The 27,941-nt window shown below is 41.4% G+C and overlaps 1 protein-coding gene across 6 annotated transcripts; it reads right to left on the bottom strand.

The window, feature by feature from the left end:
• On the bottom strand, window positions 1-27,867 carry spag9a (sperm associated antigen 9a). Of its 6 annotated transcripts, none has more exons than XM_086074975.1 (31): window positions 27,356-27,867; window positions 22,596-22,716; window positions 21,415-21,485; window positions 20,248-20,336; window positions 19,993-20,143; window positions 17,683-17,772; window positions 15,983-16,118; window positions 15,788-15,881; window positions 15,588-15,709; window positions 14,142-14,153; window positions 11,834-11,891; window positions 11,575-11,727; window positions 11,428-11,479; window positions 11,210-11,340; window positions 11,037-11,093; window positions 10,019-10,183; window positions 8,837-8,966; window positions 8,615-8,704; window positions 8,420-8,536; window positions 8,139-8,316; window positions 7,713-7,928; window positions 7,441-7,645; window positions 7,011-7,115; window positions 6,821-6,901; window positions 6,668-6,735; window positions 6,379-6,527; window positions 6,131-6,302; window positions 5,934-6,047; window positions 5,236-5,412; window positions 4,271-4,408; window positions 1-2,281 (listed from the first exon to the last, which is right to left on the bottom strand). In XM_086074975.1, exons 1-31 carry the CDS (start codon window positions 27,653-27,655, stop codon window positions 2,163-2,165), a joined length of 3,861 nt encoding a protein of 1,286 aa, XP_085931101.1. In that variant the 5' UTR covers window positions 27,656-27,867; the 3' UTR covers window positions 1-2,162. The 6 variants fall into 6 exon arrangements, with proteins under 6 accessions (XP_085931101.1, XP_085931084.1, XP_085931092.1 ...); XM_086074958.1 differs by lacking the exon at window positions 14,142-14,153 and adding an exon at window positions 13,614-13,628; XM_086074966.1 differs by lacking the exon at window positions 14,142-14,153 and adding an exon at window positions 13,614-13,628 and having other exon boundaries at window positions 17,683-17,769.
• Window positions 27,868-27,941: the final 74 nt, after the last annotated feature.

The following is a 27,941-nucleotide window of genomic DNA, read 5'->3' as shown; positions in this document are numbered from 1 at the left end:
TCTTGGTGAAATTGAGTTTAATAGATTGTTAAAAATAAGGCTATGATGTTCACTTAGCAAACACTGACCAGGGAGAATTGTTATGGCATCCAGAGATTTTTTTTTCTTCAGATGGAAAATACACCCAAACATTACACAAAGCCACACGCGCGCGCGCACACACACATATGGACGGACAAATGTGTTTTGCATCCAAACTCGCACACACGCACGCACATTCACCCTACCCAAAATGGTGGCACGAAAGAGCCAATAACATTGCAGTGTTGTCTTAAAAAACATGCATAGCTTAGTACATTGATGTCGAAACCCTTTGTTACTGTTGGCAAAATGTGACCTTGTGGTTTGAAACCAAAAAAGAAAAAAAAAATATTTTACTGCTTTAAAATTAACAATCATGTAAACTCATCACACTGCTATATTCACAATAGTGTGGTTTGATAAAAAGTTACATTCGGAACCAAGGTAGGCTCTGTTACAAAGCAAATAAATACTGGAATGGCAAAAACACAAGATAATGTCATCATTTTGAATGCCTGCAAAGGACAGAAGACCAGACTTGGCCTGACCTTTTCAGACATTAAAACAATTCTTGCAAGCATTTTAAAGTCATCATTACATACTTCAAAATTTCAGAGATGGATACAAAACAATGCCTAAATGCAAACATGAACGATGCTGCACACAATTCTCTTCAGTAATGTGTGCATTTATAGAAGGTGCCACATTAAAATATTCCATTTGGCCAAAATGTCCTATTGAAGTTGATTTGACACAAACAAGCACACAAACCTTTTAGATATCTCAACACATTATTGAATTCCTTTCCACGTTTCCTCCTTCAGTCATCATTTAGTTATTGGGATGACATCTTGCTCCACCTTATTGGCACGCAGAGCAGTTCTGTTTTGTTTGCCCAAGCTAATAATCTATTCAATCACCATAAAGTGCCCATGAAACCGGAACGGGAAGCACCAAGGTTGTGCCACTTTTCCTCTCGCCCAAATGAAAACATACACTGGTTCAAAAATAAAAGCCCACAACCCAAACAGCCCACATGTAAATTCACGATTAACTTCATCAATAATCAACAGCCTTACTAGAAAATTACAGTGGGAACAAAAAGCAGATTTAATAGAGAATTAAAATTGTATGCACCACGCACAGCACACAGCTGCTCTTCCAACTTCCAATCTGATTGAACTGTGTATCAATTATATTTATATCTCAGGATATTTGTTTTTAAAGTATATTTTGACTTGGTTGATGTAGAAATGATGGTAGGTAGGCCACTTTTTACCAAGCTACTGTCAAAAGTGGCACCAAAACCTGCATTACACCACTCCAGTGCAGCATTACAGGGTGGAGCTCGGGTTCACAAACTCCCCAGCCTACAAGGACCACGCCCATAATCCTCATGCCAATTATAAATACTGTAACTACCGTGTACATACTTGTATACCCCTAAATGCAATAGGATTTGTTTTTTCAAACGTTTCAACCTAAAGATTCTTATTTCTCAAATAAGCCTAAGGAGGCGTAATGAGTTTAGGTAGTATATTTGTTTTAATGGCAAGTACGTACTTTAAAATAAATTATACAACAATTTATTTAAAATGATTTCATGGAGCAGTTTGAGAACCACTGAGCTCAACACGCGTAACGTCAGTCAACCGGTTGACAGGGAATTGAGAAGCGGGTTCAACAGACACACACACATACACACACAAACACATACATACCTGAGCTCTCACACAGAGACTTGTGGTATACAAATGTCAAAAGTCTTAACATGTATAATATGAAATAACAGTTCTGATCAAATCAAAAAGTTCCTTCTCCCTTTCTTCCATGTCTGCAGAAATGCCTCAAGCGTGAAATGGCGTCCAGTTGATCTAATCAAAATGTCCGCACCATTCACAGCTGTGTGCAACAAGCGTCTTCAACTTGCAGTCTCAACGCAGGGAGCACTTGGACGTATTGTTTAACTTAGTGAACATCCCTACTGACCTTGGGAATAAACTGTACAAAAAATACTGATACAAAATAATTGTTTTTTTTTGTTTTTGTTTTTACAAAGTAGTGAATGAATCCTATCCAATTAAAAAAGTTGAAGTTGCGCATGCGGGCTGAGGGCGGTGGATGTTGTGACTGGCGTTCGCTCAATCAAGAGAGGTCGCCACCTGCCAGACGATGAGGTGACTCCGCTCCGCCTTGGTCGGCGCCGACTGTTCGCCTGACGTCGGCTCAGACGTGCCGTCCAGCTCGGCGCTCTCGTCACCTGAGATGTCACATGGCCAGTGAGTCACAAGTACCGATCCACGCACATGCAAGCGGAATGGGTGAGGAGGAACACCATTTTCCTAGTATCGATAAGTCACGACTAGGCATAGGTAGATTTTTGGCCGGGCCGATTATCTGTGCCGATATTTGTCAAATTTACGAATCTGAAGGCCGATAAAGCTGGCATCTCACTGAGTGGGGAATGTTTGCGAACATAGCGAATTTAGGGTTTCCAATTCATCAGGATTTGTAAGATGTTCAAACTATTTTCACCGTCTGTGAAGATCTTTTGAAACTTTTACGAACCCTGACCAAAAAAAAACAAATTAGCTACATTCGCATGCATTTGTCGCTCAGTGAGATACAGGCACATTTTCATTTATGGATTTATTTGAAGGTGCATTGTGCCATTTAAAAAGATAATATTAAAGCTTTTTCTACATCATGCATGCTCCACCAATGCCCAGAGGAGTATGAAGAGCCCTGACTGTTTTACTCTGACTGCACCTATCAGCTTTTATCTTCCCTTTATAGTAGCGTGTGCGGACCCTCCACAGTTTCTTTGGGGAGGGGCAGAGCTTTTCTTACCTTATTTGAAGTAATGTCTTTGTTTGTCAACTGTGGCTGTCTGTTGCTTTAAGATCGTGCACGTACTCGCAGGCGCACCATGAACGAGCCTGACACAGCTGGTGCAGTTACGCTTTGGGCCAGATGTGGCAGTCGCGAGTAAAAAAGTGACAAACTGCACAAAGATCTTTCAAATTTCCACTTTATAAAAGACGATGCTGACACTGGGAACAAGTAGAACACTAGGCAGTTATTTACTTGGTTCGTTTTTGATGCTGATGACCCTGAAAGCTTGCAATTTTTGTTATAATTTTTAAACAAAGCTGTCTATTCTTTATATGCCTATTATTGGCAAAGGGATGCAACAGGAGGCGTAAAAAGACAGCTGGCAAAAGGTAGGTACTGCTGACCTTTTAATTAGAAGAAAAAGTATTATTAGTATTTTATCCATCCATCCATTTTCTTAACCGCTTGTCCTCACAAGGGTCGCTGGAGCCTATCCCAGCTGGCTTCGGGCAGTAGGCGGCGTACACCCTGAACTGGTTGCCAGCCAATCGCAGATTAGTATTTTATAAATATTATAATTTTTGACACTAATATTTTCTCTTTTATTGCAAATGAATATCAGCTTGAAATATCGGTTATTGGCCTCCTTGACTACTAATAATCGGTATCGGCCCTGAAAAAAAACCCATATCGGTCTATCACTGACTCACGACCTCCTTGTATTGGTGTTAAGAATAAAGAACATGTTTACCCAGATGCAAGGAAATACAGAGTTGAAAAGAGTTTTGCCCTTGATGATATGGCATGACTCCTTCTTTTGACTGTCTCCTAGTCAGCCCAGTCATCATTCAGAAGTACTCCTGAATACACAATATGTCGTGATAATTTTGGTTTGTGGCATTGCAATAATGTTTATACGAGCGGCAAAGAGTGTTCTCCCTGTGGCCTCTCATTTTGCAGGCATCAGATGCACCATTCAAAGACGCAAACTCAACCACCACAATTCATCTCATGTTTGATGAATCACATTGCTGAATTCATCTATTTGCATATACTCCTCCCACAATGCACAAAATAAACCTCACTGCTATATTGCCTGTTTTGCAATCCTGGGTGCGCCTGTTTAGTAAATCAGCCTCCATGTTCGTTATTATGTTGTTTGTGCTTATTTTAGCACATGTGAACCTTTAACAAATCGAACCTAAGTGTCTTATCTTGACCTGTGCCAAGCTGTCTGATTAAGTTTGGCTTCAGGTGGATTAATGCTTTGGTAAGCATTTCCTGCACTGACAGTAACATAATGACCAGAGTGATCTTCACCAGAAGTACCTTTGAACCCAAAAATGGGTTATACTATATTTTACATGCACTTATCATTGTATAAACACCTCCATGCAGTTGTCATGGTACTTGCCCATTCTGAAGTCAATGTAGCCTTCACCTCCACTCATCACCAGGTACGATTTGGGCTCCGACGCGGCTGTGTCAGAGGATTCAGATGGGGGGTCATCAGAGCCTGAATCAGCACTTCCAGGAGGTGGCATTGCTTGACCTGTCAGTCAAGAAGAAAATACCAATAATGAAAGGTCAGACGAATATAACAAGAACTAAGGGATGAGCTTTGATAGTAAAACTGTACCTCCATTTAGAATCCAATAAGGTAGCAGTATCAATAATTCTACAGTGAACCCCCGCTATGCTCTGTTTGTATGTATTGCTGCTCCATAAAGCTGCTGAATGTTTAACATTTTTACTTTGAATCGATACTGCCACCTGTGGCCGAAAAATGAAACTACTTTTTCCTTTCTTCACATACACAACGCACATGACTTCGGGACGGGAAATTCGAACCCGAATCCTTTCTAAAAACTATTGGCCACAGGCTTGCCATTATGAACAGCTAATGTGTTAATCTACTAATTAAAAAAATATTTTAGGCATAAATGGATTAAAAAAAAAAAGGGCTATTGTAAAGATATTTTGGGGCACATTTCTAAATTGAGCAGCTTTAAGTAGCAGTTGTTTGAAATTTTATAGTTACCGTAATGTCAGTGCTAATCGCTATTGACCCAATTACGTGGTTAAGTTGAACATTTTGGTGTCTCCTGTTTTATTTGTTAGTTTTATGGCAAAGCACTAAGGAATAGTTTAAAAAGGGTGTTTCAATAAGGTAGTATGTTTGAAGAAGTTTGCATGTGTGCAAAAGCTTGTGGAAGGTCTGAACCAAGAATGTATTCTCCACGATAAAAGGCTTCACTGTATCATGTTTTGTAAAGGCAACATTTGTGGCGTAACTTTTGTAGTGGATGAGAGCGCGCCACCGACAAGCATCAAATGCCGTAATTCTTTTTTTCAGCCTTCTCGGCACTTGGCGCTCACCTGGCACGGTGACAAAGAATTTGACAGCATCTCGATGTCCATGAAAACAGAGCTGGGCGTGCGCCATGGAGCAGTATGGCACGAAGCTAGCTGGCAGTGCGCCCTCGGCGCCGTCATCACTGTAAACCCGGACGGCGCTGCCAGGCCAATTTGGCACCGTTGCTGATGTCTTGTTGGCTGCCGGATAAGTGAAAACTTGTCAAGTGGCTTATTATTGATCTAATTTACATGATGCATAGGAAGAAAAAGCAAGGAGAGCAAAAGAAAACCCTAAAAAGGTGAAAGGAGAGTTCAAGACACCTGAACAAACATGTTTCTTTCCTTTGCACAGCGAAAATCTTGCTTGTGTGGTTTTGTTTTGAGACAAACATCCAGAGGATTCTGAATTGGACGGTTGAACGCACATTGTGTCTGCAAAGCCAGTATCCATGGTAACGGTCATCTCGTATTCAAGGAGCCTTGGGAGCAACAATTGTTGCATTTAGAGCAGCCCGACACAGGATGTATGCTTAGCGTGTCGCTCACTTTGTTTTAGGAGAGAGATAAATGAGACGGCGCAAATGAGAGTATCACATGCGGGAACATGGGCGGAATATTACGCAATACGACTGTTGCTGTCGTTCGGTGTCTACAATATACTGGAGTAGCATGAAAATAGCCAATGTTTTAGTACAATAAATGAGAAGGCAATTTGTTACCTTCAGACAGCGGGATGGAAATGATGACGCCATTTCCGGTCCCCACCCAGAGTCGGCTGCAGGACACCACCAAAGCTGTGATTCTCACAAACGAGAAACCCAGTTTACCCGTGCCTGCAAAGCAAATAAGTCATTTATTTCGATTATTTCCAACGTGGGAGGAAATTGGGTGGATAACCAGCAAAGGTGAGGAGTACCGAGCATTTTGCTGACATAGGGCTCGATGTCCACGTCCTGTAGGTGCTGGAAGGTGTAAGCATGAAACAATCGAAGAGTGGAATCCAGTCGGATGGAAACCCAGATGCCATCTCCAACCCAGGCCAGCTGTCGAACCTGACTCTCCTTGCGTGGGTGCGCGTCAAATGACTTCTACTCGGCCGACATAGATGCAAATGTGACATTTTGCAATTATTCATGTGACAGCTTTTTTTTTTCTTCACGTTACCTCTATCCTCATGGCTTTGGGCTGGATGACATAGATCTTGTTCCTGTAGCCGCACCACACCTTATCGTGGACTACCGTCATGCAGCGGATGGAGTGGTGGGGTCGTCCCAAATCCAACAGGTGGTAGTTGGTTAGGTCCCACTGACCGTCTGCATTGGACATACAAAATGCAGACTAAAGACCTACTCCATATGGTCATTAATAAATGACCATGATCGAACGGTTCTGGAATCAACAGAAAACATGTACATTTGTCACATTAAAGTACATAACATAAAAACAGGCTCACCAATGCCTCTGTGAAAAATTGCTAATGTTCCATCCGCCAGAGCTACCAGGACTCTGCCTTTAACATGCCTGTATCAAGAAGACACTTTTAACATGTATGTCACAGTAAGAAAACAATTGCTTGTGCATGTTTGCGTGTCTGCTGCATACTCACACTATGCTGAGGATGGAATCTTTAAGCTTGATGGCATGAAGACACTTCCTCCATCGCGCCACAGATGAGTGGACATACAGACTTGGGGACGACAAGAAGTTCAAATTCTTATCTGGTTCAACAACTTGGGATTTCGTTTGTCAACAGTTAACATTTAGCACCCTCTAGTGGATGTGATGTTCCCACTCACCATCCATTCTGAGCTCCCAGCCACATGGTGGGGAGGGCGCTGCTCATCTTCTTGACTTCCAGAGCGGAGGGGTCAGAGTCATCTGGCAAGGTCGTCATAGAGCCGCTGGATCACAAGGAGCAGATAAGTCATTCAAAGAAAATGGAGGTCGTTTTGTTTTCTAGATAAGGCACAATTCCAGTCTCATCTATTTCTCATAAAATGAAAAACGTTGCCGGCATTTTTTTTTTTTTTTTTTAAGGACTGAGCTGGCAGAAGATCCTTTTGGAAGGGCTTGGCTGTATGAATTTGACATAAGTGAGACTTGAGTGTCGGATCCTTATTAAATTTAAATTTAATTTGTAAAAAATAAAACGGAAAAGATTATTCTGTTTCCATTCTGACACCATAATTCCAATAAAAGTGCCTCAAAACGCTGTATAACCGTCACCTTTGTATGCAGGCAGGGGAGGACTCATTAGGTCCCACCCCCAGAGGGTCAGTGAAAACATGCTCAGTGTAGATTCCGGGCTGATTTTGCTCGGGTCCCTGATCCTCCTCTCCCTCTTCGCTGCCGCCAGCGTTTGCCTCTGTTGCTTCTGTCGCCTCTTCGGCAGTCGGAACTTCCGCTGGGCTTGTCTGCCTGGACAGCTCAGCTGTGAAGATTAGAGAAATTATTATATATGCATGTATGAGGTGATAAATCTTGTAATTGGCAGGTACCTGAGCCAGGGATGGCGCCGTGCTCCGCTGGTTGCTCAAGGCCACCTGTGCTGGCTGTCTGGGGGATGGCGGTGGCCCCTTCAGCTGCCAGGGTACCGTCGCTGCCTGTGGAGCCCACACTGGCCACGCTGCCGGCCAGGGAGACCACATCGCCCTGATTTGCATCCGCGTCTTGAGGCACTTCCTCACCTGGAGGATAATCGGACTCCGACGCGCCTGAAAGAATATTCATGTTCAACGCTGAGTGGGTCACAAAAACACTCGAAACGCACAAGTACAAGTCAAGTTGTATAATAAAGGAATTTACTATCTAATGTTTGTTGGCATCTGTCATATTTAGTGTTAGTTTATAATCTATACCAGCAGCCAGTAAACGACTTTTTTTTTTTTTTAAACAGTAATATAAATTAAGAAAGCAAGATGTACCTGGCACACTGGCAATGCAAACGACGTGGCTGTTGCAGGCGTAGAAGCTGTCAACAAGGTCAGACGGTTGAGCAGCATCCACCACTAAGACTTTGGTGGAGGAGTGGGTGCTAGTGCACACCCACACCCGACTAAACAATTCATCGTGATGGATCAGCTCCTCAAATTTCTCTTGATCCTGAAACGGTAGACAAAAACTTGTTTTAGGCATTTCTTGGACCTACCAGGAGGGAAACGCAAACACAGTAGAGACCAGCTAATCTTTAAATCCTCACTCTGACCTTGTTTTCTTGCTCCAAATGGTCCAGGCTACTCTGAGATCCCTTCATCTGCTTTGCGAGCTCAGATGGGTGTGACGTCCTCCCCCCCGAGAGGTTGATGCCAGCCGCACACCACAACTGGGAACCCCGAGAAGAAACACGCTCATAATTGAGCAGACTGTTAGATATTTCAGGGTGGTTATTCCGACGAATTACCTTCAAAGAAGTATCTTTCTGTTCCAAAGGTCTCAAATAGACGGGCACGGGCAGGTTGATTTTGGTCTCTGTTTGTCCACCATTCGTCCCCTGTCACATTGTAACAAAAATGTTGAAGGATACACACACAACGCATTCATGCAAAACATTACCTACAGATCTGATTTGCAATTAGACTACACCTTCATCTTGAGTTCCGTCTCATCCCTGTTGACGTCTTACCTTGAACTTGCTTGGCAGACTCCAGCCGTGTGCTGTGACCCGACCATCCTCCTTCTGCATGTGAGCTTTCACCTGTCGGTACTGGGCTCGCTTCTGCTCTTTGCGCGACGGGGAACTGCACTGGTCTTTTCTATATTATTGGGAAAGGGTACAGATGCAGCTTAGTATTCATCAAAGTTGAAGATCTTTAAAGGGGAAGTCAACTGCCCCAAAATCTCTTGACAATAGTATGGTCTATGCAGCCCCAGTAGTCTAAATACGGTATTCTGGTTAATATTGCGTCAGTGGAATATGAGTTAAGCAGCAAAACCCAACAGTTTTGATCAATATCAGAAGGCGGCCATTTTGCCACTTGCTATCGAACTGAAGATGACACCACAGTTGCTCAGGTCTATGGTAACAACCAATCACAGCTCAAAACAGGTGAGCTGTGATTGGTCGTTGCCTGAGCCTGAGCAACTGTCATGCCATCTTCAGTCAACAGCAAGAGGCAAAATGTCCGCCTCCTCAGATGGATAAAAACGGCTGGATTTTGCTTCATAACTCATATTCCACAAATGTAATCTTAGTCAGAATGTCATGTTTAGACTAGTGAGGTCACATATAAGAAACATATTATTGTCAAGAAATATTTTGGGGGGTTGACTTCCCCTTTAAAGGCATACTTGACTCATTGAGCCATTTTCAGCAGTAAAAAGTAAATATTTTGTCCAGAATTAATTTCATAATGTTATTATTTTTCAAAAACAATTGATACCTTTAAAAACACAATTTCCCACTTGCTGTTGACTGAATGACATCACCTGTACTGAGGAAATAGGTAACGACCAATCACAGCTCAACTGGGTTTTGTTAGCAAACTGAGCCATGATTATCAGCAAGTGGCAAAATTAGTTTTTAACTCATTTGCTCCCAAAAACGTATAAACACGTTTAAATGTCCCAAAAATGTATTTATACGTTTGTTTAGGTTTTTTTTATGCTAGGGCATACAGAGAGCTTTGATGCAGCCGCTCAACTGCAGAGAACGGTTGAAGAATTGGTAGTTATTACAAAAACGGCCAGCAGGCAGTAACCTTCTTATTTTGGTAAGCTTGGAGAGGATACCATACTGAAATTACAGTTTGGTGCAAGAGGGGCTTAAATAATAAGCCCCCCAAAATGGCCATAGTGCATTACTTACTCTTCATTGAGGAAGTCGAAAGTTTTGGATTTCTCTGTTGGGAACTGGGAGAAGGTGCTGCTTCGTTTCACCATGCTACCCGGAGCGTTGAATTTGATGTTGGATTGGGGCTCCATCTTCTTTATGGCCGGGGTGCTGGAGGACGGGCTAAAAAGTCTGCTGAAGCTGAAGGCAGGGAATCACACAGCCAGGAGGGAAACGGAGCCACCAAGAGTGAAGAAGAGTGCAGGAAAAAAGTAACAGGGTGTCACCCAACAACCAAACAACCACCAGAAATCTTTGTCACTGTGTTACACACGGCCAATCATGCTGGGAGGATGAGACAACTTTAGATAAGCGATACCAAGTGTAAACTTGGCTTATGTTGCAACTGCATTTGTGATTATTTTAGCGGCCTTTTTTATAATAAATTGTCCACAAAATATATATTTTAACTGCCTGCCATAATTTCGCCAATCTGTATGCAAACACAATAGCCATTTTTTTTGTTTAGTTTGATGTTTTCTGACGAGTAATTCATACAAAAATACCAGTATAACTCCATTTGTGGAAGAAGAACACTAGCATCTCATATGTGATATTGTAACAAAACAATACTGTAGCTCAAATCGTTACCCGTACGTTGAATGTTTAAAGTTCTCTCCTTGAGCAAACAAAGTAGGAAAACACCAACATGGAAAATAGCAGGCAGGAGATAGGGGAAAGGAACCAGGGTATAAGGAAAGCAATGTGAGCAGTTTCTCATGGAAAAACTGATGCAGTTGCATGAGACATTATAGTAGGTGATATACATCAAAGTTTGTAACAGGGGGACAGTTCTGTTTCAAAAGGTAGGTAAGGGATACTTTAGGTTGGACTGGGAGATTATTTACTGAACCACTTTTACCTAATGCTGCCAATTCAAAAGCAAATCCCGAAGAAGATAAGAGAAAAATGTAGTCTAGTAATTGCACTGATAAAGGCCTAAGAAATGAAATTGCTGTTGAAAGAAAATACAGTAAACTGGAAAAGGACTCACAACTGCCAGATGCTGGACTTCTTCTTTTCTGTAAGAGCTGGATTTTCCCTGGAGGCCCTGAAGACAACATCATCTTTGAGTATGAGCATGTTCAGAAACATCTCAAATTGTTCACGAATGTACTGTGGTCATCGGACTCCCTTGTTTTGTCTTTAGACCACTCATTTCCCTACCGAATCATCTCCGTCCACCGCACAGCTTCTTGCAGTTCCATCAGTCTCTCTTTGTACTGGTTCCGTTCCATTAATACTCGGGCCATTTCCACCCTGGTGAAGCGTTTCCTCTGGGCTGTAGGCACGTCGCTCTGTGGCAGCAATTACAAACCGCAGACAAGCATTAAGTCCACGTTAAGCTCCACAAAGGTCCAACAAATATGTCCACACAGACTTACATCTTCTTCTTCTTTTGTTTTCTGTAGCGCCTCCTCCATCTCAAGTCGCACTCTGTAAAGCAACATTAAGATTTGAGAAGGATGAACTATTTGGAAAGCAAATGTTGATGTTTGATTGTTGTCTTATTGTCATTCACCCTGACTTACTTTTTGAGTTCCTCCTCCAGCTCTCGGTTTTTGTCTTCCATTTTTGTTTTGGCCTGCTGTACGGCCTCCAGCTCGCCCTGGAGCATCTCCTTCTCGCACGTCAACTCATCCACTTTCAATATCAAGTCTTTATTCACCACGTTTAGGGCATTCCTGCAGCGGAGAGTTTTAGCCGACAAATGCTATCAGCGCAGCACAGGAATGAATTACTAACAAGAACACGCATGCATAGCATACAACATTTTTACTTAGAACTTACTTTCTCTCAAGCAGTTGGGAGTTTTCTTGTATGAGATTTTCCACTTCCCGGCCCATACCTGACAAAATAAAATAACAAAATAAAATAAAAAGGAACATCATATCCCATGGGCTCACCACTGGTAGGAGGGGCCAAAGAGGTCGGGTGCGTAGTGGGATGGGCGGCAGCCAAGGGCGGGGACCTTGGCGGACCGATCCCCGGCTATAGAAGCTGGCTCTTGGCACATGGAATGTCACCTCTCTGGCGGGGAATGAGCCCGAGCTGGTGTGTGAGGCCGAGAAGTTCCGACTAGACATAGTCGGACTCGCCTCTACACACAGCTTGGGCTCTGGTACCAGAGTCTTCCCGAGAGGGGTTGTACTCTCTTCCACTCTGGAGTTGCCCACGGTGAGAGGCGCAGAGCAGGTGTGGGCATATTTATTGCCCCCCGGCTTAGCGCCTGTACGTTGGGGGTTCACCCCGGTAGACGTGACAGTAGCCTTCCTCCACCTTCGGGTGGGGGGACGGGTCTGACTGTTGTTTGTGCTTATGCAACAAACAGCAGTTCAGAGTACCCACCCTTTTTGGAGTCCTTGGAGGGTGTGGTGGAGAGCACTCCCTCTGGGGACTCCCTAGGTTCTGCTGGGGGAGGGTGCTTTGGGAGTACGGGGTACCGAGCCCCTTGATTTGGGCTGTGCGGTCCCTGTACGACCGGTGCCAGAGCTTGGGTCGCATTGTCGGCAGTAAATCGGATTCATTTTCAGTGAGGGTTGGACTCCGCCAAGGCTGCCCTTTGTCACCAATTCTGTTCATAACTTTTATGGACAGAATTTCCAGACACATTCAAGGCATTGAAAGGGTCCGGTTTGGTGGCCTCAGCATTGCATCTCTGCTTTTTGCAGATGACGTGGTGCTGTTGGCTTCATCAAACCGTGATTTCCAACTCTCACTGGAGCGGTTCGCAGCCGAGTAAGAAGCGGTTGGGATGAAGATCAGCACCTCCAAATCCGAGACCATGGTCCTAAGTCGGAAAAAGGGCGGCGTGCTCTCTCCGGGTCAGGGATGAGATCCTTCCCCAAGTGGAGGAGTTCAAGTATCTTGGGCTCTTGTTCACGAGTGAGGGCAGGATGGAGCGGGAGATCGACAGGTGGATCGGTGCAGCGTCTGCAGTGATGCAGACTCTGTATCGGTCCGTTGTGGTGAAAGAGCTGAGCCTAAAAGGCGAAGCTCTCGTTTTACCAATCGATCTACGTTCCTAACCTCCTCTATGGTCACGAGCGGTGGGTCGTGACCGAAAGAATAAGATCCTGGATACAAGCCGCCGAAATGAGTTTCCTCCACAGGGTGTGTGAGCTCTCCCTTAGAGATAGGGTGAGAAGCTCGGTCATTTGGGAGGGACTCAAGGTCGAGCCGCTACTCCTCCGTTTTGAGAGGAGCCAGCTGAGGTGGCTTGGGCATCTGGTTTGGATGCCTCTGGAGCTGGTTGAAGTGGCTGGGGAGAGGGAAATCTGGGCATCCCTCCTAAAGCTGCTGCCCCCGCGACCCGACCTCGGATAAGCGGTAGAAGATGGATGGATGATATACATAATTTCACAGCAAATTGATATACTGTACTACTTTAGCACTACATATTCAATGAAAATACATGAAAACAAAACTAAATGTACTATGACTAATCAAATAATTGCCAATTTTAACTCTACGCATTTTCAAAACTAGAAGCAGCAAACACAAGCTAGCACACACAGCACGCATCACATGACTGTCAGGCAGAGGATGGATAGAGCAGGTGAGGTCTTACCAATCAAACTAAGGTCTGAGAAAACCATGCAATCCCAGCCAGGCGGAAAGAATAAGGAGAGAGAGAGAGAAAAAAAAAAGAAATGCAGATATAGTTTGAGACACTGGAATGATTGAAATGATGATGTTTAGCTGCAGACTCCACAAGCAAATATAAATCTCTCAGGTCTTATAAAGCTAGTTTACATTTGGATCAGAACAGCAATCAAGGGGAAGGAACACAAATTAAGTGAAACGATTTTGAAGCTGTAAAAAGAAAAGTTAGACCATCTTTATGTGATTCATCACTACAAAAAGAGTTTCAAAGGAAACCGAACGGCTCCATGCATTGAACTAAACGTCAGATTGGCTTGAGTAAGTCAATCAAAATTTGACAGCTAAGAAGCGCTAAACCTAAGCCAGCTGCTGTATGAAATAATAATGAGTATGACTTTGTGAGCTGACGCTTTGGCGCATATGCAAGAGGTGATGTTTGAGGGACATAACAAAAGAACGGTTGACTAGGGAAAGGTTTTGAGGTCATACACACCGGAGTACTCCACTGGGATTATGGGCAAAAGCGGAGAGATGAGACATGGAGGAAAAAGAGAGGTGACGTTAACACAGGCAGATGGCTAATTGGACTGCTAACTGCTGGACCAAGGCCAGCGGTGGAACACTGCAGCAAACAGAAGGTGTTGCTGTGAATTTACAACTAATAGTACAATTACAATATTAGCTGTGCTAACACACTGTAGTCTGTAAATATTGGACAATACAATTACCGTAAAATACCGTGTATGATATACTCCCCCAAATCAACCTTAAAAAGTAGTTTTTTCTCTGTACTTGTGTATAATACAGTACCCCGATTTGTTTGTGTGTATTATTGTCATGTGGTCGCATTTGTACAAGTGCATGCACAAACAACAGTCTTACTATTCATTATAAAATATGATGGTTGCACTTTTTCTATACTGTTTAAGACAATCTTGGTCGTTTAAAGTAAACTTATTTTTTTAATTGAAATAAGAAATTGTAACATAACACTTCGGCCTATGAAGGCATTAATATAAGTTAAGCCTATTTTAGGTACCATGAGTAATAAACTTCCATATTACAAACTCACCCATGAACACTATTTAGTAAACTAAGACACTTAACACAATGCCGTGTTACGTTGAAGTGGCTGTATAAGCAATTTATGTATTTACCCCTGGAAAAATGTGTACCTCTGCCCCTACAACTTGAGTTGACCTGGCTATTCTGATTTCGGTGAATTCAAATAAATTCTATTTAAATTTAATTAATTTCACATACCCCATGCAATGTGGTCACATAATAGTCATTGCTGCAAACTTATCCACAACAGACATTATGCAACTTCTCACTTTTGTAGCAAAATCCACGTAAACACTAACAAACTTGCTCGAAAAACTAATTAAAACTAACTAAATAAAAATATGTTAAAACAAAATAAGAACTAACAATAATGAATTATAACCCTGATGATGAGTATAATTAACAAAATGTATTAGTGTAGATGTATTTAGTCGGGTAGAACTGTACGACGTAGATGTGTTTAAAAATAATAATTGATACAGCCACAATAACATTAATAAATAAACACAGTTTTTTTTTTATATTATCACTATATATATATATATATACACATATATATATATATATATATATATATATATATATATATATATATATATATACACACACACTCTAACAAAGTACCCGCTGAGAGTAGTTAGCAGAAATATTCAAATTAATTTCAAAATGTTTTATAGTCTCCTCCCATAATTTCTGTTTCATGATTTAAAAAAGAAAACAATAAAATGGGTGGAGAAGGAAGACACAATAACGCATATTAAATTAGTGTAGATACACAAATTATTTTGCCAAAAGCTCCAAGTAATTACACTAAGCATGGTCTGAGACGTTAACAGAAACATAGTTTGTAACTTGGCATCGAGTTGCAACTCACCCAGCAGGTCGGCACCTTCATCCACATCCCCAATAAGCCCCGTGCCTGCAGATGACAGCTCTTCAAACAGAGAGTCTGTGTTGCGGTCAAACGCCATATTCTCAATGCCTTTGGTTGGAGTACTGCGAAAATGATCAAAGCAGGACAAGAAGTTTTGCTGTACGTCTTCAACGAGTGTCAATTAATGCTGTTTGTACTACCTGCATCCCTTGTAGCCAGTCAGATCCATGTCCAGCTCAGGTGTGGACTCAATTATGTCCTGCACATCTGTGCTTTCTTCATTATCAGGCAAACCTAAACGAGCCACAATTCAATTAGGCAGATACATCTACGTTCGTAACCTAAACTAACAGTGTATGAAAAACGATTTTGTCACAAATAAAAGTGTCTTTTACCAACGGATACAGATCTGGTCCCTGGTGCAGCTTGTACCTCTGTGCTCTTACTGTTCCCATCTTCCCTCCCAACATCCGAGGCAGTAGTGGACATTGGAGTGGTAGACTTGGAGCCAGACAAGTCCGACATCTCATCCTGTAATGACCGCCATTTTATTGCCGCCAAATTCAGAATATATCTCCAAAGTGTGCATTTGAGATGACACGAAAGCATCTCAGATATACCAGTGAGTAAAATAAAACATTCAAATGGACAGGAACTATTAACTCACAAGACACGACGGTGGGAAAGGAAACACTACATGTTATGAATTGTAAAACATGCAACACGGGACATTTATCTAGTCATTTGAGGGAGCAGCAATTACGTCAAAATGACATTTGTGGAAGGGTAGCGCAGTGGTCTCGGAAGAATTCAAATTGTGGTGTCATATGACGTAAGATGATCCAAATCAATTTTATCATCATCTGCCGCGTATGGTATGTACTAAGGTGTATACGATAGTTGTTTTGTCACATTACGTTACGATATATTCCACTTTCGTCTGACATGGCGAGCACAGTCTGTGAGCGGGTTGGTCAGGCCCGGCAGGAGAGCTTCATTTGAGTTTGCTGTGGCCCAAAGTTAACTGACATCAACATTTCATCAAAAAAAAAGAAAAACATGTCAGACCTTGATCAGAACGTGAGAAGGGTGAAATCTGAAGATAATACTGCATCCGTGGTAGGCCCAACCAAACCCCTTTGGCCCATCATTGCTACTATAGTAAACTTGAATACGAAAGGGGGGGGGGGGGGGGGGCGGGGGCTAAAGCTGCCATGGCCACAGAGAACATGATATAAACCGAGCATTAGATAACATCACGGAGAACTTCAAACAATTTTGCTTTTAAAGAAGAAAGGCTGAGTCATATGAGAGCCGTAATAACTGTAAACGTTTTACAGAATCACAAGTGTGAAATGGCTTACAGCTGGAGTACTTAGATTACAACATAAGCCAGAGTAAAGTCTACTGTTTTTGTTGTAAACTCTGGGTGCTGAGGTCATTAGATCAGGAAAACACTTTCAGTTTTTGTGGAACTGGAGCGCATAAACGCAAAGGGAAAATGTCAAAGACAATAGACGATGAGTTTGTACACAGCTTCACAGGTGACAATCAACTTTACACCACTCAACACAGATAGCAAATACAACATAATGAAAGCAACACTCAGATTAGCACAAATCACAAACAAGACACACAAGATCCAAGACAACAAGTCTCTCCTACTAAACATAGTATAAGAGTAGTACTAAAATTACACAACATTCCGAAAACAAATGAAGGTGTTCTATTTTCAAATGAGTGATGTCAATTAAAACAAAGCAAAAGACAGAAAGGCAATAATAAATACACTAAATAAACATGCATCTTTCATCGAAATGAAGAAATAAAGAGCACCCAGATGCAACCGCGTTGTTGATTTTGACAGATGAATAATTAGCATATTGCCAACTCCAAATTTCCCTCCCACACACACACAACGCGTTTGCATGGAGCACCATCAAGAGCAGGTGATCTGTGAAGCGATGCTGCCTAAAAGCACGGTGAACGACTACGATATGATAGCCAACACGCACGCACACACACACACAAAGTGGTGCCCGCAGCAGATGCGGGCGTGTCTACGCTATCCACCACCCGACATTCATTCAACTACCTTGCAGTCGTCAGCCAGTGAACTCCCCCAAGTAGAGTCTTGTGCATTCAAACCACCCCTTTCCCTTGGGGGGTTGGCAAAGTCCTGCTGCTTGGGGGGGAAGAGTAAGATTGAAGCTCATGTGTGCGTTCAGCAGAAACGCAAACACTCCAAAGCAAGTGTGCATGTCCGTGAAGTGAACGTCAAGTACGGCATTTTTCCATGACCACACTCGTAACCCAAATCATTTGTCTCTAAAATCCACCTTGCCCATGGAAACAATTGGAAATGCCATAAATCCATTCCAGTCTCACCAAAAAAAACAAAAAACTTTTTGTTACTCGGACTGAATGATCTTGAAGAGTTCACGAGCAAGTTTTTCTCAATATTGCAATTGCAATTTAATATGTGGTTATATATGAGAGGTCAAACATTTGTTTAAATATAACAAAAATGTTTCTAGGTTGGCAGAACTACAGACAAGTCATAGCACTTACTTGCTACCTTGCTTGTACTAGCATCCACGTGTGGAAAGAAAATAATAGCTCAACATACAGTATTTTACATTTTACTTTGACTTGAGTTAAACTAATTTGTAGCCCATGTAAGGGGTCTGTTAACTCCAGAAATATACATAGTGTCAATCTGTATATTGAGGAGCTGCTTTATCATATTAAGTACAATTTACAATTACTCATCCTAAAATTGTACTTCGGTCGAACTGTGTCGTTTAAGAATGATGTATTTAAATTAATAAATAAATAAAAACATTGCTTACTGTGTCAAATAATTTTGTAAAATGTGATTGAGATCAAATTTGAGCAAATTACAAGCAATTATACCAAATTAGTTTATAATTAAATTAGTGCTGTCAATGAATTGATTAATCATGAATTAATGCAGATTAATCGCACTATTAATTTTGACCAGAGATTATCCTTTAGCGTGACAGCGTATGGCTATGTTTAAAGTTGCACAGGTTGTGTTTTGAGCAATAAACATAATTACATGCATTAAAGTAAAGCATTTAATAAATGTTTGCGTATCACATTTAGAATATTTGTTCATGTCAAAATATTGGGGTAATTTTTTTTCCATTTTAAATTATGCAAGGAAATAAGAGGAGGATGAGCGTGTGCAGTATATCAAAAATGTTCAAGACGTAACAGAATGTCAAAAGAATTACACATAAACGGTGCTCTTCAAATTTGGCGGGAGAATTTTTTTTATTATAAAAAAGGCTTTTTTATTAAGCGATTAATCAAAATTCAAAGATGTGATTAATCTGATTAAAAATGTAATCTTTTGACAGCTCTAAAATAAATTGAAACAAAAGGTAATTTCTGGCAAATGTCTACGTTAAGTTCTACATTCAATTGTGTAAGCTGCTTATAGACAAGTCCACATATATAGCAAATACAATCAAACAGGCTTTAAATTAATGAAGAGGTTGTAATGTAAACCATATTGTTCACATTAATTAGATCTCAGCTGTCAAGCAGCATAATGTCTTTCATTATGCTTAATATATAATTGTTGAAGTATCAGAAGCTGTCTGCATATCAAAGCTCAGTGGAGTTCAAAAGGCCAGGGCGCAAAAAGGAGCATATTGCAGCGCTGATTACATAAGGGACAATTATACTCTGGCGAGTGTGCCTCTCCATCTGCGGTTGGCTGCCAGCCATACAGAGGCATAACTCCCATCATGCTTTGCATTGTCCCAGTTGTAATGAAAATGCAGAAGAGGGATGAAATAACCTTGCCACTACCCCGGCCGGCTCCTACCGGTTCATTTGGGGCAGGGGTGCTCAAGTTCGGTCCTCGAGAGCCCCTATCCAGCCTGTTTTCCATGTTTCTCTCCACTAACACACCTGATTCATGATCAGGATAGTTATCAGGCTTCTGCAAAGCTTGCCGATGAGCTGATCATTAGATTCAGCTGTGCTGCAGGAGGGAAACATGGAAAACAGGCTGGATAGGGGCTCTCGAGGACCAAACTTGAGCACCCCTGATTTAGGGCATCTCACAAACTGAAAATGACATTAGAACATCACTGTGATTTGTTCACTCATGAGATTGCTTTGCATATTCATATGGCGCTTTGAAAGAGGATGTCTGAAAATAGAGAGGCCTTTGTCAGGAGACTACAAAAACGTGTGTGCATGTGCACGCCTAATCAAAGGGTCTCTATTTTTTAAGTGAAGCAAAGCCAAAATGCCACAAGAGGAAGAATAGCCAGAATGTGTCTCTCGATTTCAATGCAACGTTTGTTCTTGGGAGTACAAATGGCTGTGGAAACGTGTGTGTGTGTGTGTCACCCATTGCACCCACCTGGAGGCTGGTGTTGGAGCGAGTGTGTGTTTTGTCGCTGAACCTCCAACCCTCTGCGCTTGGCGTCTCTGCACGGGTCTGGGAGTCCGGAATTGGCAGAGACCCGCCAGCGGATGTTGGAAAGATGCCCAACGAAAGGGGACGCTCTCTCCTGCAGAGGGGTGGGGAAGAAGACAGGATTTCCTTATCATGCCAAGAGGGGGAATGTTTAAAATAAACACTGAACTGTTAGTGAACATAAAAATGATGACTTACCGGACTCGGGCGACGCTGCTTGATTCAGACGTTTCACTACTTTGCTGCATTTTGATCCGCTCCACGTGCTCCATATAATTATGAATCATCTGCAAGGGTCAGAGCACACAACCCAGAAGACAAGTTAGGAATGTCATTAAAGGGGAAGTCAACCTTAACTCATCATTTGCTCCCAAAAACGTATAAATAGGTTTTATTTTAAATGCTATAAGTGTCCCAAAGACGTATTTATGCGTTTATATGGGTTTATTTTTATTTTTATGCTAGAGCATACAGAAGGCTTTGATGCAGCCTCTCAACTGCAGAGAACGGTTGAGGAAATGGTAGTTATTACAAAAACGGCCAGCAGGTAGCAGCAGAGCAAAATAGGTCAACCAGGGCCATGTTGAAAAAAGCTCATTTCCCCACAGTTCTAAACATTTGTGAAAGATTTGTGAATAATGATGAAACTTAGCTATATTCTAATGCGAATTGCTGCAAAATGGAAACAGATATAAATATACTTTTTTTCCTCTAATCTTTCTTTGGGTAGGGTGCATGTTTTTATAGCAATCAAACACAATATTCTGTGGGCCTTGCAAAATCTGTCAAAATCCAGTAAAACAGCCGGGAGTAAAGGGGATTCCTTCAGTGAAAATGGCTGGGAGTGAATGAGTTAAACATTTCTTAACAATAATATGTTATATGTGACCTCACTAGTCTAAACATGACATTCTTTATTAAATCAATTACATATAAATAAATTAAATATTACATTTGTGGAATATGTTATGCAGCAAAATCCTGCCGTTTTTATCCATCTCAGGGGGCGGCCATTTTCCCACTTGCTGTCGACTGAAGATGACATCAATGTTGCTCAGGCAATGACCAATCACAGCTCGCCTGTTTTCTGAAGCTGAGCTGTGATTGGTTGTTACCTGAGACCTTAGCAACATTGATGTAATTTTGGCATTGGCAAAATGGCCGCCTTTTGATATTGATAAAAATGATATTATCATATTCCACTAACGTAATATTAACCAGAATACTGTATTTAGACTAGTGGGGCTGGATAGAACATATTATTGTCAAGAATTTGTTGGGGGCGTTGACTTCCCCTTAAAAGATGTTGACTTTTCCTTTAATCAATTTGTCTGTTCTTCCCATCCCAATTCCTTTCCCACTTACCTCTGTGTGCCTCTGATGGAGGGAGTTGTATTCCTTTTTTAGGTCCACCTCTCGCTCTTCTAACCTGCCGACTAAATAAAAAAAATAAGTGCTGTAAAGGCTATAAAAACATGCCTCGGGTGTATTAAATAATGTATTCTTATTTCATGGATTTTCACTTATCGTGTGGCAGTCAAACGTAAACCCCACAGTGGAGGGGGAGGATTACTGTACCCTCATTTTTATGTGGATATACAAAAAATAAATCTGGGATTTTTCCATGTTGATCCACTTCATAGTGACAAAAAATCCCTAATCCAATGAGAGCATGTCATCTTTATCCAAAGCTTTACAGAGAAAGGCTGCAAAAGGAAGCCTGCATATTTATTTCAGCGGCATATTAGTATGCCAGCATCAAGCACGCTACAACCGAGTTAATTTTGCGCCGCTATCATGACTCATCAAGTTCGAGGAGACCCACCATTGATTGAAGAGTACACAAGATAGGGTCAGTATGAAATCATGTTGTGTGTATGCAAATACTCAGTGAAATATTTATGAGAGGAGATAACATCTCGGAGGCACTCGCTTCATCTTGAGCTGTGACAGCCAAGATGGATGAAGAATAATGACATTCGGGTGACAGATATGACTCGAGAAATAAAATTGATAAACTGTTGCTGTATAATAAATGAATGATTCACCAACTTTTACTAGCAGAAGCAAAGGGGCCATTTTGGTTTCATTTCTAAGAGCAAACTTAACAGTGAGTTACTGTCTGTTGGTCTCGAAGTACCTCACTTAGCCCAAATTTGCCAGGAAAGGATGCTTTCGTTTTACTAGTGGTGTGAATCAGCAGGATGAGAACACGTTCGATACTATAAAATGTGCCTTAATCCAGCAACAAGATGAGCGGTGATGCAGTGCCGCATTAAAATGGGAATAACATAAATCCTATAATCCAATTACACTGCCTCCCTGAAATGTGCAAGAAAGCGTGTGTGTGTGTGTGTCTGTAGGCCTATTGTGTGTCTTTGTGCGCCCATGTAAAAATGATGCATAGAGATTTGTTTTTTTTAATCTACAGTACATTATTGGCTCCTTTTGTGACAATTATAACAAATAAATAATTATGTTAAAACTATTTTTGTTTTAATCTAAAAAAGGCAATTTGTACATTCTGAACACGTGTTAGTGCTTACTCTGGTCAGCATGGTTCTTGATCTTGAGTTCAAGTTGCCTCGAGTGGGACTCCATTCGTTCCACATGGTTCTGCTGGTCCTTCTTCTCTTGTTCATGCGTGTCCTCAAACTCAATGAACTTCTACGCACACACGACACAGACAGGCAGTGTGGTTACTCTCCATGCAACACATTCAGGTGACTCATTTTTGACACAAAAGAAAGAAACACAAGGAACTTCTGCTCAAGTCACCAGCTTCTCTTTGTTAACAAGTGCAACATGTTCCCACAATAATGGCCAATTGTGTGAGAATGTAAGAAAGCACTACTGTATATTCCACTTGAACTGGGCTATTCATTCTGAAAAAATTTAGTTACAAACAACACACACGTTTTTTTTTTTTTTTTTATTCATCCACCGACTGTTTTTCTAAAGCACAATGCACATAAAGACCGCTAGTAAAAGAACACAACTAATCAGCAACCTTGGGCCAAAGTGCACTCGCGCACAATCCACTGGCAGGTGCACGGAGAAAAGGAAGGCAGTGAGAAACTGAGATTTATTTGTCAAAACAACTGATACTGTATGACAATTTCTTCCACTTCCAGAAACAATGAGAAATCAAGACTAATGTCGATGCTCTCTCTCCCATCTGTACCAGCAGGTGAACTTGAAATGACAAATGAAATCTTGACTGAGTTACAGAGCAAGAAGTGGAAGATTTAAATAAGTCAAAACAAAGCCTTAAGTGTCCGTCTTAACAGCTAAAATGTAACCATACACACACACACACACATACACGCACACACACACACAATTGGTGAGTCCATCACACCACTGTTTAAAAAATTCAAGACAAAAAAAAGGGGAAATGTGAGTCGTGATGAGGAGGATGTTTCCTTTCTGTTACTTCCCTTCAAAGGATCACACGACCTGGAAGTAATACCCATTTCAGACTACAATTTTACTCAGTGTACCCCCATACTCTCCTTTACAAAGTCATGTGTCACACATGCAGAATTGTTTTAGAACAAATTGTTCATGCTGCACTATTAAACAACGGCGACAATGTGTGGCTGTCAAATGCACTGCACTGGGTCAATGAGTTAGCTGTGACAGAAGGTCGGAGTCTCATCATCTAACTTGTCACACGGGGGAAGTTAGCCAGGAGACGCATATTCTCACATCCAAGCCAGTATCCAAGGCATAAACAGATGATTTCTATTTTCTGAAGGAGACTCACTAAATTAACCTTCTACTTTCTTCAATCACTAAAATAATAAACATTCAAATTCTATTCCCATATCAAATAATAGAATGGTAAGTACTGTATATTAATACCAATCCCACTGTTGGTAGAATTACATTTCTATAGCATACCATACTATTGGTACCACTCTGACAGATGGCATTGTTCTTATTATTTGTTGCTCCACCGTTTGCTCTACTGTGTGTGGCAGATTAAGTCTTGGTATTGTCTCAGTTTTTTTCCTGTTGGAGGAAGAATTTACTTCCTGTTTGGCTCCCAGGATCAACTTAGGCTACGTTCACGCTGCAGGCAAATGCGACCCAGACCGGATTTTTTTACCCAAATGCGACCTGTATCTGACTTCTTAGTCTCCTTATTGTAAAGTCATCAAGATGACATATTACAATATGTAAGCGCCTTGAGACCAATGTCATTTGATCCATTTTTTAGGCTGGGCAATTAAATAGAATCGATCTATTTATCAAAGATTTTTAACAATTATACTTTTTTTTTTTTTTATAAATTCATTGGCTTCCTCTGACGCACACTGGAGTGGCTAAATTAGCGACTACTATAATTGCTAGGGTGACCAGCCGTCATGTTTTGGCCAGGACAGTCCCGTTTTCTAACCTTAGGTGACACGCCCTGGCGGATTTCGCCAACCTCTTTACGCAGGTCTCATCCCAGCATCGTGTGTTTTTGCCATGTGTATACGCAATCACATATTGTCACAGCGATTCATACGAGAAACACATTAAAATGGAATTTAACGGTTAAATTCCTTCCAAATTCACACTTATGTTCTCATTCGCATCTCATCGTTAGCAAGCAATAGGCGCTGGCCGTAACGAGAACTACTTCCTGCTCTCCCATATATGAATCATGGGATATGTGTAGTCTAACTATCTACTGCGGTCACCACTCGCCGGTCTATATTTTCCAATGTTATAATTAGGGGTGCACCGATCGACCGGCCTGCTCATTTATCGACCCCGATTTCCTTAATTTTGGAAGATCGGTCATTGGCCGATCCCTTAAAAAATTAACTGATCTTTTCCACCAATCTCATCTCCCTCCTCAAAGGTCTGAAAAAGTCAGCCACTGTCCTGTTCTGCTGAGATGACTAATAGGATTTTAATTTATATTTGAGAGAACTACTTCATGTGCAGTTAAAGCAACACATTTGTATTATTTCACCGACATTGTTCAATGTTTTCCAATAAAACAAGATCGGAACACTGAAAGTATATGTTGCGTGCAATGAAAAAAATCTGGATCGGCAGGTCAGGCTTTTTAAAAGATCGGTGATCGGCCAGAAAATTGTGACCGGTGCAGCCCTAGTTACAATGTGTGACCAACACAAGGTAAATGGCAGCAAGCTTCCAATCGCTGTCGGGACAGAGCAAAAAAGGTTGGATAACGGTGAGTGCATTGATTGTTTAGTGGTCTTGAACTGTCAACCAAGATAGCATTTAATTACCATACAATTAGCGAAATTCCAACCCCACCCTGCCAACACCTCCAACTCGTCGCCGCATGTTGACTATCCTTTGCTCGCACAACCCCCACCCAGTGACGAAGCTTGACTACCGATTAAATTGGGTGAAAATTATTTTATATTTAATTTTCAGTGGATGGATGCATGGATGAAATTATAGCATCTCAGTTTTTCAATTTAAAAAATCTGGTCAGTGGTCACACTATGTACAGTACTGCAATATTTATCAACTCTTTTTCAATAAGCAACTTCAAAATGTAACTCTTATAAAGAAACAGACATTAGGCAGAACCAGTGTGACATTATTTTCAACAGGGAATATATATAAATACAGAATTCACAGAGTATGTTCCAGTAGTTACCAGAAGTGTGTATGTGTCCAAATTGTGCAAAGTAAAACAACAATCTTTGAAATATGATGATGATGTCACCATGTGAACGGCCACTAATTAATTACTATTCCAATACCATGCCATTCTGGTCAAATTGTGTCACTCACAGAACAGCAGGTATAATAACTAAATTATTATTTTGTAATCAAAAGCCATATTGTTTTAGCTGCTTTATAGAATGAAACCACTGTTGAGATGTTAGAGGTGTTACGGAAGCAAAAATATCACCATCAAAGTCTCTGTTCTGCTTTATGTTTGTCTTCACAAAAAGCTCATTTTCTCAGGAGTCTGGGAAAAGTGGCCGAATTTCGTAAAACTTACTTATGTTCTTTCTGCTAATTACTAAAAAACGGAAAAAGGTAGAATGAAACTTTTTTCCTTCTAAAAGATTATACTCTTTCATTTGGAAGATTAGGTGTGCATAATATCTAGGGCTGCAACTAACAATTATTTTGATAATTGATTCATCTTTTCATTACTCAGTGAAATGTTTTTTTGTTTTGTTTTCCCTTATCCCTTCATTCCCCCCCCCCAAAAAAGGACAGCATTTGAAATGTACAAGCATAATATGATTCAATTACAATTTACTGGCTTGGTCCCTCACATGTTGGAAAATAGGCAAAAATGTGTATCGTAATTGTTTTCCAAAATAATAGCAGATGTTTGCACATGTCTTATTTTGATAAAAACACAAACCTAATTAGTCTGCTTTTATGGAGGAATACAGAAATCTGAGAATATTTACTACTGAGAGGCTAATATTTGAAGGATTTGGACAATTTTAGATTAACAGGGTATTGTAACAATTAATCGATTAGCAAATTATCATTGATTAATTGTATTATTGTCTATTTGTTGACTATTTGTTGCACCTCTAATGCATAATAATACAACACAATATCCTGAGGGTTTTGATTAATCAGTCAAAATGCTCAAAAATGTCAGGCAACACGGGGTCGGCTTTGCTAAAAACAAGTGGCAATGAATTAGTTAAGAACAATATACCTGTAGTACATTTGCATTTTAAGAAGATATTGTTTATAAAGTTTTATTAAAGAACAACTTTCATATTGGTGTCAACGTACACGTTGTGCATAATGTTACAGTCGCTTACAATAACGTTGAGTTTGTACTTTGTAGGAATAAATCCTCTGCCTCGTTTTGGACTAAACACTTGGGTCTTGGTGTAAAAAGTCAGCGAAGGGGGGAAAATTTGGTTAGAATCAGAAATGGCTCTAACAATTACAAAAGTTGATCAGCCTGTTTCCTTCGGGTCCGGCGCTTCAGTCTTCAGTGATGGCCTAAACTGCTGAGTCACACCAGTCCAGGTCTCACAGCAGGGCTGTGACGTGATGCCTTCACTGACTTGAAGTGAGAGGTGAGCGATTAACAGGTGCAATTGGAGGACATGGACATTTGGGCGCGTGTGGGACGATTGGAGAAGAAGCACCGTGCCACGGAACGCACACTTTACAGTTAGCATCGTAACATTAGCATGACAGTGTTTTGTTTACATCCTCGGGAAAGCTGGATGCTGCCCGGTCAGGTGCATTTTAATTCCCAGCTAAGCTAACGAAGGATAGCATAATAAAACAGCTCATGTTTGTGGCATCCCGCACAAAAAGCAACACATCGTCTCACCTCCTCGGCGTGTTTCCTGAGCGCCTTCTCCCGCTCGTACTGGGTGATGAGCTGCTCGTTGTCTTCCTTGAGCAGCTCCAGCTCCACTTCGTGCTCCTGGTTCTCCGCGAACACAGAGTCGAGGTTTTCCAGAACGGCCACCACCAGCGGCATGAGCTCCTTCACCACGTCCTCGTCGTATTTCCCGATCAGCCTCTCGAACTCGCGGTAAATAGAGTTAGCCAGGCCCGATACCCGCTCAGACATCATCGCTGATGTCCCCGGGTCGTCCTGGTACACAACTCCGTCTTCCAGCTCCATTATTTGTTTGTAGTCCTCTCCGTATTATCCAGACCGTGTATATGTTTTTTATTGCTGGATTCCTATTTCCCAGCCACTATGACCACATTTACGCGGTTCTTGGATTAAGTGGCCACACCGAGAACATTACTCGACCGGACCGGACCGGACCCGTTACGATGCAGGAGACGACGTGGATGTCTTCCTCTTTTTTTCTCTTTCCTCTCTTGCTCCATGATGCCTTCAGGAGCTACTACAAAGCTGCGCATTTCCACAATCCAAACGTGCACAAACAAAAAGCCATACG

This window comes from Leptonotus elevatus, chromosome 1, assembly GCF_054856555.1.
Source record: "Leptonotus elevatus isolate MCC_2025b chromosome 1, RoL_Lele_1.0, whole genome shotgun sequence".
NCBI classification, from domain to species: Eukaryota; Metazoa; Chordata; class Actinopteri; order Syngnathiformes; family Syngnathidae; genus Leptonotus; species Leptonotus elevatus.
The sequence above is the reverse complement of the archived record's forward strand: the minus strand, read 5'-3'. Positions and strand labels throughout refer to the sequence as shown.

Bases quoted from the DNA above. Each gene is read 5' to 3' on its own strand.
- spag9a (XM_086074958.1), bottom strand. From the start codon at position 27,655: ATGGAGCTGGAAGACGGAGTTGTGTACCAGGACGACCCGGGGACATCA. The intron at 8,317-8,419 runs GTCAGAGTGAGG...CTACCGTTTCAG, and splicing joins ATTTGGAGCAAGAAAACAAG to GATCAAGAGAAATTTGAGGA. The intron at 7,646-7,712 runs GTACCTGCCAAT...TAATCTTCACAG, and splicing joins CGGCGCCATCCCTGGCTCAG to CTGAGCTGTCCAGGCAGACA.